Source organism: Triticum aestivum, chromosome 7B (assembly GCF_018294505.1).
Source record: "Triticum aestivum cultivar Chinese Spring chromosome 7B, IWGSC CS RefSeq v2.1, whole genome shotgun sequence".
Taxonomy (NCBI): Eukaryota; Viridiplantae; Streptophyta; class Magnoliopsida; order Poales; family Poaceae; genus Triticum; species Triticum aestivum.
Window position 1 is genome coordinate 403,268,033 of NC_057813.1, and position 15,844 is coordinate 403,283,876.

At 50.5% G+C, this 15,844-nt stretch overlaps 1 protein-coding gene across 5 annotated transcripts; it reads left to right on the forward strand.

Annotated features, from left to right (window-relative positions):
- The first annotated feature begins 11,858 nt into the window (after window positions 1-11,858).
- On the forward strand, window positions 11,859-15,313 carry LOC123158988 (uncharacterized). Of its 5 annotated transcripts, none has more exons than XR_006479423.1 (4): window positions 11,859-12,465; window positions 12,561-12,664; window positions 13,231-13,300; window positions 14,051-15,313. XR_006479423.1 is itself a non-coding variant. In XM_044576795.1 (3 exons), exons 1-2 carry the CDS (start codon window positions 12,160-12,162, stop codon window positions 12,624-12,626), a joined length of 372 nt encoding a protein of 123 aa, XP_044432730.1. In that variant the 5' UTR covers window positions 11,905-12,159; the 3' UTR covers window positions 12,627-12,664; window positions 14,877-15,313. The 5 variants fall into 5 exon arrangements, 1 of the variants encoding a protein (XP_044432730.1); XR_006479422.1 differs by having other exon boundaries at window positions 11,900-12,465; window positions 14,877-15,313; XR_006479420.1 differs by having other exon boundaries at window positions 11,903-12,465; window positions 12,561-14,189; window positions 14,877-15,313.
- The last annotated feature ends 531 nt before the right edge of the window (window positions 15,314-15,844 follow it).

The window sequence follows — 15,844 nt, forward strand, 5'->3', positions numbered from 1 at the left end:
ACTTGAATCATTTTTTACTCTACCGCCTCAGCGCATTTAGCGAAGCGGTTTCCTTGGCATGTCTTGTCAAAGCAGAGATCGTGTTCCCCTTAATCCGGGATTCTCATCAATACGGACGTGGGTAACCCAACCGTGCCATTGATGGTGACGCTTGGGGGATAAGCGAGTTTTACTAGGCTGGTGGGGGACGCGTAGACTTCGCCCGCCCTTATAAGGAATTCACCTTTTCACCTACGCCTTCTTCCTCCTTTGCTTATCCATCTCCGCGCACTCGAGCTCCAGCGCCCAAGCCCGTACATCTCGTCTCAACCTTCCCCAGTCATGTCTGGAGCGGGAGGCAAGTGGATGACCTCCTCCATCACGGAGGAGCACATCGAAAGACTGCGCAGCGCCGGCTACCTGTCCGGCGACATCGCGCACCGGCTGCCCGACGAGGGGCAGCTCATCCCTACCCCAGGCCCCATGAGAGGGTCGTTTTTCTTCCCCACTTCCTCCGCGGACTGGGTTTTCCACTTCACCCCTTTGTCCGGGGGCTCATGTTCTACTATGGCCTGGATTTCAATGATCTGGTGCCGAACTTCATCCTCAACATCTCGGCGTTTATCGTCATGTGCGAGGCCTTCCTCTGCATCCAGCCCCACTTCGGCTTGTGGCTCAAGACCTTCAATGTCAAGCCGAAGGTAGTGAAGGGCACTCAAGCGGAGTGCGGAGGCGCCATGTTGGGCAAGATGCCCAACATCCTTTGGTTTGAAGGGGCCTTCGTGGAATCCGTCAAGGGGTGGCAATCAGGGTGGTTCTACATCACCGAGCCGCGCGACCCTAAGTGGGCGGCGGCCCCCGAGTTCAGATCTGGTATCCCCACGTAGCTCACCTCCTGGAAAGAGAAGGGCTTGCTGTGGGTTAGTTCGGAGGAGCTGACGGGACTCCAAGCCTGTATCCAGAAGCTGGTGAAGAAGCTCAGGCTGGTTAACGTGGTCCAAGTCATGCTCGTCCGTCGAATTCTCCCATGCCAAGAGCGGGCATTCAATCTGTGGGAGTTCAATCCGGAACAGCACCAGGCGCTGAGCGGGCTCTTCGACACGACGTACGAAGGCGCCTGGAGGGTGCTGTTTAAGGGCGCCGAAGCCCCCGCATCCGCGACTGAAGATCGCGGATTTCACTCGCAGCGCAAAGCCGACGAGGTAAGTGATTCTACCCCTTTACGGGACACTTGCTTTTCATAGTTTGACTCTATGTGGGTTTTAATTTCCCCTTTTCCTTTGACAGGACTAGATGAGGAAGGCGGAGCAGATTATCTGCCCGGCTCCCATGCCAGAAAACCCAGTAGACGCCCATCTAGCGAGGCTGCTGGTTTCGGCACCGCACATGGTGCCGGAGAAGAAGGCCAAGAAGGAGGCCACGGGTGCTCGAAAGAGTTTCCGTTTTCAGGTGTCCGATGACTCCGGGGCGGACTCCTCCCCCGAAAACGAGGAGGAGAAAGAGGACTCTCTCCCAAAGGAGGGAGAGAGGAAGAGGAAGGCTTCCCCAACAGGGAAGGCCGAAGGGTCCGAGAGGGGAAGAACTATTCCCCCGGACAGCTCCGCCAACATCAACGTTGGCGAGGAAGAATGGCCTTCAAGGGCCAGGCATCCGGCGACATCGTAAGTATCCGGATTCCTGAATGAGTTATAATTTCTATTTCTGTGTCACATAGTGTCATTCTGATGCCGCATGCTGCCTGTAGTCCGGCGAATGATGATCTCCCCGCTTCATCAAGCGGGTCGTTGGCTCCGTCAGATGTAGACTCCATCCCGACCGCCTCTACCCCTCGCGACCCCGAGGACGCCGAGGTGGGATCCCAAGAAAGGACCCATAGGGGGGAGGCTCCGGAGGCGCCACAAGGCGGCCTCCCGGACTCTGCGCCGGACTCCATATCAGAACCCGCAGTGGTTCCGGAGTCCGGCCGGCGGCCCCTTCGCAAGAAGGGCAAGACCGTGATGCCGGCGGCTTCCGTCCAACCGGAGGCGCCGGACAATTTGTTGGAGGTGCTCCAGAGCGCTTCCATCGAGGAAGAACACCGCACTATTATGAGTGCGGTGATTCAGAAGGTACAGCTCGCCAAGAACGGGCTGACCGAAGCCTGCAGTAGCCTTCTATCAGGCTTTGAGGTAAGAAGTTAAAAATATGTAATGTAATACTGCATAGACAGTAGCCCCTGATGCTCGGTTCGGTGTTCGGAAAGAAAAAGCCGGACTGAGGATCTGAAAAAAAAGAAGATATACGCAGGGTTGCTAAAAAATTATGTCAATATCGGTTGTAGGTTGTGCTGCTGACCTCTGCCGCACTGACTGCGGAGGTCGGTGCTTTGAAGCAGGAGCTCGAGCGGTCCGAGCAAGAGCTCGGCCGCGCCAAGAAGCAGCTGCAGGACAAAGAAGGTGAATAACACCACTTTGAACTTGTACCTTACAGAAAAGGATTTAGGTTGCAACAAAAAATAACAAGGATAACATGGGTACTGCAGGGGCCACGAACGAGGTGGCAAACCTGAAGGAAGCCGTGTCCGCGGCCGAACGCAATGCGGCTGCGGAACGGAAAGAGCGAGAAAAGCAGGAGGCGCAGTTGGCGGCAGTTCGGCAAGAGCTCCAGGCTCTCATGGAAAAGCATGAGAGTTTGGAGCGCGACTCAAAGACTCGAGAGTCCGAGCTTGCCTCGGCTCTCGAAAGTGCCAAAGCTGCCAAGGCCGAGGCCCATAAGGCCCTTCAGGAGGTGGAAGATGTGAAGAAAATAGCGGCGGGTAAGGCATTTTTCATGAAACGCAAGCATGTTAATGTAAACTACCTGACACTTACCCGGATTCGGAGCTCTCCAGGGGCGTTTGCAGATCTGCCTCACAGCGTGTCTGATGCCGCCGCATTCTATCGAGGCGAGGAGGGGAGCTCAACGGAGAAGGTCTTCTGGTCTCAATATGCTGAGGCCGGCCATCCGGTGCCCCCTAGCGACCAGCTGAAGCAGCTGGTCGAGCTCCACAAGGTGGCCGAGCAGGCCATGAAGGGCCTCATAGTCCGGCTGTGGCCTGGATAGGCCATGCCTGGGAGCTACTTCGGCCTCGTGCGACGGTTGGTGGATGCGTGCCCCTGGGTGGAGGTTATCAAGCGCTCCGCCTGTATTGAAGGTGCTCGTCGGGCCCTTGCCCGCGCAAAGGTGCATTGGGGCAAGCTGGATGTGGAGAAGCTAATCACTGACACGCCACCAACGGGCAAGGAATGTCGTACGCCCGAAATGTACTATAAGACTGTCCTGAAGGGTGCCCACAAGATTGCGGATGAGTGCCCCCGAGATGTAATTATTGAGTAAACTCGCTATGTAGTATCCTGTGCGCTGAAAACTTTGTTCATATGTGCTAGGCAACGCTTGTTGAATTTAAAATATTACCTTCTGTGCGGCCGTTTGTTAAATCTGAGAGATGGCAAGTCGTTGGCTTCAGCCCCCATGCCGCGAGTGCTGGGGTGTTCGGGATAAACTTGAGCACTCTTGTTCCCATTATTGGGTCCATCTAGGGAGGCGCTCAACACAATGAACAAGGCAACCGGACTTATAATGCTTGAACACTTTCACTTAGCCATAGAATTCTATAATTTTAAATTTCGGCGAAGCCCCTAGTATTCGGAAGACCGAATTTGGGGCGCTATCCACGCCTTGGTCGGACATTATCCGGAACTTCGCTCAAAGCGGCGTAGGTCTTTAAGGACCCGAAAGGACCTCTCGAACAGCGACCAATCTCTCGCCTTATCATGACAGTCAGTTTTAGCTTTCTCCACTGAGGCGTTAACCCGGCTCAACCGGGGCGCAATTGCAGTGGTTCTCCCAGTGCTACCTTAGCCGATAGAACGAACGTAAGGTGCCAAACATGGGAGCCGGGCAAACCCAACTATTGACCCAAGACATGATTCGGAGCCGATTCATATAATGCTATAGGTTTGGGGTGCCGCACTTGTGCAAGTGTTCGGACTTTATCACACCATAATGTAGGGAACATAAGCCCCTGGTGTATTCGGCCGTACCAAAATATACGGATGCAACATGTCGTAAATGAACATATATATATATAGAAAGTAATGCAATTATGGGCAAAAAATGCTGCATTTTATTCAAGAAGGTCTGCTATGAGTGCGAAATGATACAAATAGTGCGGAAAGCAAGGGATTGGACGAATTAAAGGCGTCTCTCTCCAGGGGTAGGCCGTGGAATGGTGTATTTAACAAATTTAATGCTCGTAATGGAGACCACTTGAGTGTTCGTCGCGGCGTTTGTCTCTCCCTGGATGTTGTATCATGAGTTCGGCAGGTTCACCGCCGAACGGAGTCCTGTAAAAAAAGGAGAAAAATAAAAGATAAAAAGAGCGACACACTTGGGAGCCCCTGTTGTGGTCGAACCGCACTCTGGGTTTATTGTGGTCGTGCCCCTTCCCCTAGACCCATGGTATCTCCAGGGCGTAATTATGTACGGGGAGAGTTTGTCTCGCAATTGTGCGAGGACTGGGGTTGGGGCCGCATTGCTACGTGTGCTCGGAACGTGCCAGGTGGTCTTGGTTGATGTTGCTCTGGGCGCGTTTGGTGGTGTCCAGCCGTTTAACGGCCGGACTCGAAAATTGCCTTAAAAGACTGCTCTGTACTTCTGCCGCGAGAGCCGCCATATGTTCCTCCGTTCGGAGGGAGCGTTCCGTGTTTCCATTGACCGTGATGACTCCGCGAGGGCCTGGCATCTTGAGCTTAAGGTATGCATAATGCGGCACCGCGTTGAATTTTGCGAATGCGGTTCGTCCGAGCAGAGCGTGATAGCCACTGCGGAACGGGACTATATCGAAGATTAACTCCTCGCTTCAGAAATTATCCAGGGATCCGAATACCACTTCCAGTGTAACTGAGCCTGTACAACTGGCCTCGACACCTGGTATGACGCCTTTGAAGGTTGTCTTTGTAGGTTTAATCCTTGAAGGGTCTATGCCCATCTTGCGCACTGTATCCTGATAAAGCAGGTTCAGGCTACTGCCGCCGTCCATCAGGACTTTCATGAGGTGAAATCCATCAATGATTGGGTCTAAAACCAATGCGGCGAATCCGCCATGGCGGATACTGGTCGGATGGTCTCTTCGATCGAAAGTGATCGGGCAAGAGGACCATGGGTTGAATTTTGGGGCGACCGGCTCCATCACGTATACGTCCCTTAGTGCACACTTCCGCTCCCTCTTGGGTATATGCGTTGCCTAGATCATGTTTACCGTCTGAACTTGAGGGGGGAATCCCTTTTGTCCTCTGTTGTTCGGCGGACGGGTCTCTTCCTCATCATCGCTGTGTAGCCCCTTGTCATTGTTTTCGGCGATTAATTTGCCTGCCTGCTTGAATACCCAACAATCTCTGTTGGTGTGGTTAGCTGGCTTTTCTGGGGTTCCATGTATTTGACAGGAGCCGTCGAGTATTCGGTCCAAATTGGACGGGCCCGGAGTGGTTCTTTTGAATGGCTTCTTCCGTTGACCGGGTTTGGAGCCTTGGAATCCGGCGTTGACTGTCGTATCCTCATTGCTGTCGCCGTTAATGCGGCGTTTGTTTTTGTTTTGACGCGGCCTGCCATTGCGGTCTTTGGTATCCGGACTGCCAGCGTTTTTACTGAGGTTGTTGCTGCGAGCTAGCCAGCTATCCTCTCCCGCACAGAAGCGGGTCATGAGTGATGTGAGGGCTGCCATGGATTTCGGCTTTTCCTGTCCTAGGTGCCGGGCCAGCCACTCGTCGCGGATGTTATGTTTGAAGGCAGCGAGGGCCTCTGCATCCGGACAGTCGACGATTTGATTTTTCTTTGTTAAGAACCGTGTCTAGAATTGCCTGGCCGATTCGTCTGGCTGCTGGATTATGTGGCTTAGGTCATCTGCGTCCGGTGGTCCACATACGTGCCTTGGAAGTTGTCGAGGAATGCGGCTTCCAGGTCTTCCTAGCATCCAATTGACTCTGCGGGCAGGCTGTTAAGCCAATGCCGAGCTGGTCCTTTAAGCTTGAGCGGGAGATATTTGATGGCGTGAAGATCGTCGCCACGGGCCATATGTATATGGAGGAGATAATCCTCAATCCAAACCGCGGGGTCTGTTGTGCCATCGTAGGATTCGATATTAACGGGTTTAAACCCTTCAGGGATTTGATGATCCATTACTTCGTCAGTGAAGCATAGTGGGTGTGCGGCGCCTCTGTATTGAGCAATATCGCGACGTAGCTCGAGAGAGTGTTGTCTGCTGTGTTCGGCCCGGCCGGAGTGGTTATATCCGGCGCGACGGTATTCGTCGTGGGTCTTGGGGTGCCCATGTGATCCATAGATAGATCTGGATTGTCTTGCCTTGTCCTCCAATATATCCCGCAAGTCCGGCGCGTTCCCTCGTGGCTTCGCGCTTTTTGAGCGGTGCCGGGGTACGGTTTTGGTGGAGGGCTTACATGCCTCTCTGTCCCGGCCACAAGGTGGTCGGTCTGCCGTATTGTGCGCTGGTGATGCCGGTTTGTATGCTTCCTCCTCTATTGGGGGAGCAACTTGCGTTTTGGGTAGCTTTTGGAGGGGCTTTCGAGTTAATACTCTTTGGCCGCGAGGACCTCGGTCCATCTGTCGGCCAACAGGTCTTGATCAGCTTGAAGCTGTTGCTGCTTTTTCTTTAGACTATTTGCTGTGGCCATTAGCCTGCGTCTGAAACGCTCTTGTTCGACGAGATCCTCAGGCACGACGAATTCGTCGTCGTCGAGGCTTGCCTCGTCTCCCGAGGGAGGTATGTAATTATCGTCCTCGACCTCTTCGTCTGCCGCCCTCTCGTGAGGGCTTGCTTCTGCCTCCTCCTGTGCTGAATCTTGCTGGAGGGGGTTATCTTCGGCACTTTCTGGGGTGTTATTATCTCTTGTGCCGGAATCTCCATTCTTGTTGTGGCGGGATTTAGAGCGGCGTCGCTGACGTCGGCGCTTGGGCTGTTTCTTTAAGGAATCTGCCTCCGCTGCTTCTTCGCCGTCCCCATCTTTTGGGGTGTCCATCATGTATATGTCGTATGACGAGGTGGTTTTCCAGTGTCCTGTAGGCGCTGGCTCTTGATAGTCTCCTGCATCATCGTCCATACCGTCGATTTCTTCGGAGTCGTAGTCGAGTACGTCGGTTAGATCGTCGACGGTGGCTACGTAGTGGGTGGTGGGTGGGGTCCGAATTTCTTCGTCGTCCACGTCCCAACCATCCTGGCCGTAGTCCGGCCAGGGCTCTCCGGATAGTGAGAGGTGCTTCAGCGAATTTAAGATGTCGCCGAGGGGTGAGTGCTGAAAGATGTCCGCAGTGGTGAACCCCATGATCGGCGCCCAATCGGATTCGACTAGCAGGGGCGCAGGAGGTTCGGAGTCCGGCAGGGAGTCTGGCACCTCGGAGTCATGAGCTTTATGCGGGACAAGATAAGTGTTCGGCTCCATCATCGTAGAAGATGCAGCTCCCGAGGCGGTGTGCAGCCATCCGTCCTCGATCTGTGCGATCGGCTCCGGACTATGGGCCGGAGCGGATTCGTGTGCGGCCTCCAAGGTGCTGTCCGGCGGCAGAGTTAGGTCGTGCCCATTGTGACAGCGCGGCATGCTCGGCTGTGGCTCAAATCCATCGAAGATCAAGTCCCCGCGAATATCGGCCGTGAAGTTTAGGCTTCCAAACCTGACCTGACGGCCAGGGGCGTAGCTTTCGATCTGCTCCAGATGGCCAAGTTAGTTGGCCTGCAGTGCGAAGCCGCCGAATATGAAGATCTGTCCGGGGAGAAAAGTCTCACCCAGGACTGCGTCGTTGTCGATTGAAGAGGCCATCAAGCCTATTGGTGACGACACAGAGGAACTCTCAATGAAAGCACCAATGTCGGTGTCAAAACCGGCGAATCTCAGGTAGGGGGTCCCGAACTGTGCGTCTAGGCGGATGGTAACAGGAGACAAGGGACACGATGTTTTACCCAAGTTCGGGCCCTCTTGATGGAGGTAAAACCCTATGTCCTGCTCGATTGATATTGATATTGTGGATGTTTACAAGAGTGGATCTACCACGAGATCAAGGAGGCTAAACCCTAGAAGCCAGCCTATGGTATGATTGTAATGGTTGTTGTTGTCTCCTACGGACTAGAGCCATCCGGTTTATATAGAGACCGGAGAGGGCTAGGGTTACATAGAGTCGGTTACAATGGTAGGAGATCTGCATATCCGTATCGCCAAGCTTGCCTTCCACGCCAAGGAAAGTCCCATCCGGACACGGGACGAAGTCTTCAATCTTGTATCTTCATAGTCTTGGAGTCCGGTCGATGATGATAGTCCGGCCGATGATAGTTCGGCTGATGATGGTAGTCCGGCTATCCGGACACCCCCTAATCCAGGACTCACTCAATGGCCTTCTCGCAGGGAGATGGGAGCGGATCCATAGTGGTGTATTGATATGGTGAATATGTGGTCTCGTGCGCGCCACCTCAAAAGAGTTACTTGTAGTCGTAGTTCATGATAGCCACCGAGTCAAAGCTGGCGTGCTGCAGTTAAAACCCCACCACCCCTTTGTTGATAATGGTGCATATGTAGTTAGCTCTGATGTAAGTCTTGCTGGGTACATTTATACTCACGTTGCTTAATTTATGTTCTTGCAGAGAGACTTCAGTCTCGCTAGTAGTTTCGCGTGGGCTTTGACATTTAGCTTGTTACCTCAGCTACGATCTTGTGCCCTTGGCAGGATCTGGTAGATAGCCAGGCTTCTCAGCCTTTTTCATCTTGTAGATATCTGTACTCAGACATGTGAAGTTTCCGCATGTGCTTTGACTTGTATGCTCTGAATGTTGGGTCATGAGACCCATGTTTGTAATATCTCGCTCCTTGGAGCTTATTGAATAAATACTTGAGTTGTAGAGTCATGTTGTGATGCCATTTCGTATTTGCACATATTGAGCATATTGTGTGTATGCTATTGAAATGCTTGGTATGTGTGGGATCTGACTATCTAGTTGTTTATCCTTGGTAGCCTCTCCTACCGGGAAATGTCTCCTAGTGCTTCCACTGAGCCATGGTAGCTTGCTACTGCTCCGGAACACTTAGGCTGGTCGGCATGTGTCCTTCTTCGATCCTGTGTCTGTCCCTTCGGGGAAATGTCATGCGGTGTCTATCGGAGTCCTGTTAGCCTGCTACAGCCCAGATTCTCCGGAGTCCTGCTAGCCCAGCTGCTACAGCCCGGATTCACTCGCTGATGACCGACACGTTCGTTGTTGGGTCATGTATGCCTGTCCCTATAAGTTAGCGCCACTTTGGGTTCATGACTAGCCATGTCAGCCCGGGCTCCTTGTCATATGGATGCTAGCGACACTATCATATACGTGTGCCAAAAGGCGCAAACGGTCCCGGCCTGGTAAGGCGTCACCCATGGAAATACCATGTGTGAGGCCGCAAAGTGATATGAGGTGTTACATGCTAGATCGGTGTGGCATTGGGTCGGGGTCCTGACAATACATTGTCAAGAATATGTGCATCATAAGAACGAGTGGCTCAAGTGTAGTAAGGTCGAAGATATGCGATATTCCATGGCCGATGGGTCTCCTCCGACTGACGTGGGTCCTTGTGGTCTCAAACATCAATGAGGTAGTATGACCCATTGTTCAAATTCTTGCTGACCACAATGGGTCCTTCCCAAGGTGGGGATAGCTTGTACATATTAGTCTGATCCTGGATAAGCCGGAGCACCAAGTCACCTTCTTGAAAGGTTCTGGTGTTAACCCGGCGGCTGTGAAAACAGCGTAGATCTTGTTGGTAAATTGCTGAGCGAGCCGCCGCAAGGTCACGCTCCTCATCTAACAGGTCAAGTGCATCTTTACGTGCTTTTTCGTTAACAGCTTCAACATAAGCCGCCACGTGGGGCGAGTTGTGACGTATGTCACTAGGGAGAATCGCCTCTGCTCTGTAAACCATAAAGAAAGGTGTGCAACCCATAGATCTATTGGGGGTAGTATTGATACTCCATAGCGCTGAAGGTAACTCATCCACCCAACAACCCGGCGTCCTTTGCAAAGGAACCATAAGCCGGGGCTTGATGCCTCTCAAAATTTCTTGATTGGCTCTTTCAGCTTGACCATTGGATTGGGGTTGAGCTACTAACAACACATCAAGTCGAATGTGCTCACGTTAACAAAACTCTTTCATAGCACCCTTGGACAAATTAGTTCCATTATTAGTTATAATGTTGTGGGGAAAACCAAAGCGAAAAATCATCGTTTTGATGAATTGAATCGCCGTTGCCGCGTGACTCTTAGTAACCGGCTCCGCTTCTACCCACTTTGTGAATTTGTCAACCGCCACCAAAAGGTGGGTCTTTTTATCCTTGGACCTTTTAAAAGGCCCAACCATATCAAGCGCCCAAACTGGAAATGGCCAAGTAATTGGAATCATCCACAATTCTTGAGCCGGCACGTGAGCTCACCGTGAAAGTTTATGACAACCGTCACATTTACTGACCAAATCCTCTGCATCAGCATGAGCCCCAGCCAATAAAATCCATGACGAAAAGCTTTAGCCACCAGAGACTTTGAACCGATATGATGACCACAATCTCCTTCATGAATCTCGTGAAGAATATCACTGCCATCTTCAGGAGAGACGCAATGTTGAAACGCCCCATTAACACTGCAATGGTGTAGCTCTCCATTAACAATTGTCATTGACTTAGACCACTGGGTTATCTGTCTGGCCAAAGTTTCATCCTCAGGTAACTCGCCCCTGGTCATATAAGCCAAATATGGAACTGTCCAATCAGGAATACCATGAAGAGCCGCCACCAATTGGGTTTCCGGGTCAGGAATAGCAAGATCTTCCTCAGTAGGCAATTTGACAGAAGTGTTGTGCAGAATATCCAAGAAAGTGTTAGGTGGCACTGACTTACGTCGGGACCCTAACCGGCTTAAGGCATTAGCTGCCTCATTTTTCCTACGATCAATGTGTTCCACTTGATAACCATTGAAGCGCCCAGCAATAGCATCAACCTCGCGACGATAAGCCGCCATGAGTGGATCCTTAGAATCCCATTTGCCTGAAACTTGCTGAGCCACCAAGTCTGAGTCGCCGAAGCTACATACCCGGCTTAAACTCATCTCCTTAGACATCCGAAGACCATGGAGCAGGGCTTCATACTCAGCTGCGTTGTTAGTACATGGAAACATTAACCTTAAAACATAACAAAACTTGTCACCTTGAGGAGAAGCTAAGACCACTCCAACCCCCGAGCCCTCCAATTGCCTGGACCCGTCAAAGTGAATAGTCCAATATGTGTTATCTGGCTTTTCTTCAAGCATCTGCAGCTCTGTCCTGTCATTGATGAAATCCACAAGTGCTTGAGACTTGATGGCCGTGCGAGGCATATACTTCAAACCATGAGGTCCAAGATCAATGGCCCACTTGGCTACCCGACCTGTGGCTTCTCTGTTTTGAATAATATCCCCTAAGGGAGCAGAACTAACCATAGTGATGGGATGACCTAGAAAATATTGCTTAACACTATTGGAATCAGGATCTTTGCCGTCAGCCATCTCTTTGCCGTCTGCTAGCTGACGGCAAAGAAGGTCTTTGTCATCAGCTTACAGAAAGCTGACGGCAAAAAAAAGTGGACGACAAAGGGAGTGTTTCCCATCAGCCAGCTCTATGCCGCCAGCTAGCTGACGGCATAGAATCTTTGCCGTCTGCTAGCGGACGGCAAAGAGGATAGGTGGCCCACTAACAAGAATGGTCTAACGGGTATTATTTTTGCCGTTTGCTAGCAGACGGCAAAGTGTCCAAAAGCGGACGGCAAAGAAAATAATCTAACGTGTCTAACGGCCGCCCCCGCCCCCAGCAGACGGCAAAGAATAAACGCAGCCATGGACACGGATTGATGACTTGGCACACACCCACCCACAACCCACACAGCCCCGGGCCCCACCCACGATGCACACACACCCACGCCCAACCCACGCACACACACCCACGTTGGATCCCATCTCTCTTGTCTTCCTCGATCCCCTTTCTCCACCCCACGCCGCCGCCAGATTCCGGCAATCCCCGTGGTTCCCCACCACCTAGCTCTCCTCCTCGAGGTCACCTCTCCCCGCTCACCATCTCCACTGACCGGTTTCTCTCCTCGCCCAGGAGAGCCATGCCCAGGCACTGGTGGTGGTGCGCTGCGAGGAGGTCCCAGCGGCGTCGAGCTGCTATTGCTGCAGGCACAGCGACGTCGGCGTGGTCAGGATGGTTGCAGCCCTTCAAGATTCTCAATGGCGGCGTCTCAGCGCTGATGGCGGAGTCGACGGTGAGCATCGGCGGGTACATGGCGTCGGGGTACCGGAGGGTGGCTGGCGTGCAGCTCTACATCAACCACCTCAAGCCCGCCCGCCTCGGTGACCGCATCGAGGCCAAGGTGAACCCCATCCGGTACCTCGACCCTGACACGTACTTGGACAAGGTATGTGTGCCGCAACCGCTGCCGCCGGCGGCGGCGTGTCCCTGAGTGACTCCGTGAGGTTCTGATTGGTTCGGTGTCTGGGTTTTGGTGTGCAGGACCAGCTGCTGGACGCGGTGCATTGGATCCGACAGGCGGTGGGGCTCGCCTGTGGCCTGCTCTAGGGCGCCGTCCCCCTCGTCGGTGCCTTCTAGATCCTCCCGTCAGTCCCTCCCTCCCTTCATCCTCAAAGCCCCAACCTTCTTCTTTCCCTTCAGACATAGGCATAGATTCAGGTTCATTGTTAACTGAATTCGTAAGCTCATCTCACACTGAATTTGGGACCTCTTTCCCATCGTGTAGTATAGTACTAGCAAGTCGGTCACACATGAATTAGTAGATGAGTCTAGCGATTCTGTTAACTGAATTATTTTAGAAACCCGCTTTGTTTTGCCTTTCATTGATCACCGCGACAGGTCAGAGGAGGTGAAGTGAGTGTTAGATTCGCTGCGAATTGGAGGTTCGTTAGCCTCGTCTCTGAGCACTCGTCACCAGCTCAGCAACAAGCATCGCAGTGGTTATGCGCTTTCTCTGGTATTAGATGTGATATGAGCTGTTCAATCAGCTCTTTGTTTGGCGTGGCCGTCAGCAAACCAGCAAACCAACGCAATTGCCGCATATATGTAGTGGGATATGAACTGCTCTTAGTTTCTCTGTGCTCACTATTAGTTCAATAAATTGACAAATGGCTGCTGATGTATGATTGACTGGCTTTGTTCATCTTGCTAGAGTTACTTGGAAATATTGACATTCTCAAACCAAATATGAGGTGCCCTTTATTCACTCCATGGGAGTATATGTAAGTTGACTGCTTCAAACCCAATCCTTGCTTGCTGTTTAGTGAATAAATATGCTCGTAGAAAATTGCAAACTTCGTAATATGAATAAATATTTGATGGTAAGTAGCGATGAAGATTAAAATTGTATTCGCCCACAAAAAAGAAGATTAACATTTTATTACATACACTAATCTATCTAGCACCAATGTCACGCAGTCAATTTCCTTTATCCTTAGCATTTTTATGACATACCTTCTTCTATTTAGAATCTTTGGTTGCAATCAGTTCTTTTTTCCGCAAAAAATGAAATTAGTTTCTTTTACTTTTAGCATATGTACTTAACAACTGAGGTGCCAGTGAAAAAGTAAATTTATTTTTATTTAGTATTTGGTGGATCCACTGTTTTTATAGGTTTCGACATTGCTGCCTCCATATAGCCTTTTGCTGATATGTGTTGATGGTTTGATGTGTCGCTCCTAGTCCAAATGTTATTTTTTTATTGGACCTTCCTTTTTGACCGGATATTTTTTATATACGTGACTGATCCGTAATCCAGCTGAACTTTCTTTTCATGTACATGACGGAGTTTGCATCCATATATTATTGTACGTGTCGGATGATAGACTTGTACATTTAATTATGGTGCATGTCTTCGAATATACTCCCGTTATGCATGTTTTTAGACTTATTTTAATATTATTGCTGTTATTACGTGCGTAGTGTCGTGGAGATGAAATAGCATGCTTGTGTACTAATTGACTATATGCTAGCCTGGCTTGCCATTGGAAGGTGGCGTATGGACTAAGACTCCTTTTTCTTAAGCTGGCCATGTGATTCCTTTTGCCTATAAGCTGGCCATGCCTTTGGCCGTGTGGACTCTGTATGCCTTTACGCCGCCATCAAGTAGAGGTCAATGAATCACTGCCGTTCATTTATCATAACTTTGTAATTTTGAATCTCGTCCTTTCGTTTTCTGTCGTTTTAGTAATATTGAATCTCCTCCGTTCGTTTTCTATCATTTTAATAATATAATATATTTGATTTTGGTAGTACCGTTGAATTTGGTAGCTGCTATTCATTTATGTATGTGAAGGAATTGGATAATGTGCTCTTTTTTGTTTGCAAAATGAAGGATGCTGCATCCAGGTAGTGGGAATAGTTAGTCCTTGCTATCAATAGTAGTAGCATTATTCACTGTGGAGTGTGATGGAATTTGATGATCATCTACTTTTGCCTATCATCTACTTCTGATGTTTCCCTGAAAGTGACACGTGATCTTCCTTTGTTTTTCTTTAGCTGATAGTATGATAACTACTTGCTTGCAGAAGTTATGGTTGTGATGTTTCATAGATAAATAAAGAAACTGAGATTTAGTTCGATTTGGAGCGCCTCTTGTTGTACCACAGTTCCTTCTCTTAGAGTTGTATTTGTACTGCAGATTTTGGATTGGGAGGGGAAATGCTCTTCTTTCAGTCTCTGTTGAAGTCAAACCCATCCATGCAAAATCTGTACTTAGTAGAATTAATCTAGATGAATATATATGCCTTGCAGTTTTATCGTGCATGCCATTCAACTAACTTGCTCTTGTCCATGCAGATGGAGTAGGAGGACGAGCAGCGACAGCAAATCAGTCTGATGATGACAGGGTGCGGGAGGCAATGGTGATCATGCTGATGGCATGAAGAAGGCTGATGACCACAACCTGGACCTGTTGGCATTTCGAGATGGCAAACATAGGCGGCGTGGAGACAACAACCTGGACCACCCACCTCCCTTGCCTTCTTAATTTTGGTTGTGGTGGTTGCATCACCGGCGCGGTCGCAAATCAGTATGTAGTGTGCTTGTGGTGTTGGGTCTGGACTGCAGTGTCCATCCAGTAGGTTAGGTGCTGTTGCTGCTAGATCCCATGATGCTCACCTAAGTTTTGTGTTATGTGGAGGCCAACCTTTGTGATCTTATTCGTCGACACTTGTGTGATCTCATCTTACTTTGTGATACAAGTCGTATGATATATATGTTTTTATGGATGATCTTGTCTTATTTTCCTGTGGTCTGTGTTGATATTTGTGATATATGCATGCGCTATACATATGAATATGAATTGCTGAACATACTGTAAATCAATGATAGAGATGGCAAAGAAGGAGATTTGTCGTCTGTGCATCTGGACACTTTGTACACTTTGCCATCTGCCGGCAGACGACAAAGAAGCAAAAACTTTGCCATCTGCTGGCAGACGGCAAAGACCTTTGCTTCTTTGCCGTCAGCCACGGACGGCAAAGACTGCCGTTAGCCACCTAACGGACTAACAACGAATTTATTGTCGTCTGTGTTCTTTGCCGTCCGCTGCTGATGGCAAAGGCCCCTTTGCCGTCCGCTTCAAAAAGCAGACGGCAAAGTAGCTCTTTACCAGACCTTTCTTTGCCGTCCACTTTTGCCGTCCATGGCGGATGGCAAAGACCTTTGCCGTCCGCCATTCATGCCTTTGCCGTCCGCCGTGGCGGACAGCAAAGTAGCTGATTCATGTAGTGTAAGCTTCCGACTGGCAATGAACACCTCATAAA

Coding starts and splice junctions, on each gene's coding strand:
- LOC123158988 (XM_044576795.1), top strand. CDS start 12,160: ATGCCCAGGCACTGGTGGTGGTGCGCTGCGAGGAGGTCCCAGCGGCGT. Junction 12,466..12,560: donor CTGACACGTACTTGGACAAG/GTATGTGTGCCG, acceptor TTTGGTGTGCAG/GACCAGCTGCTGGACGCGGT.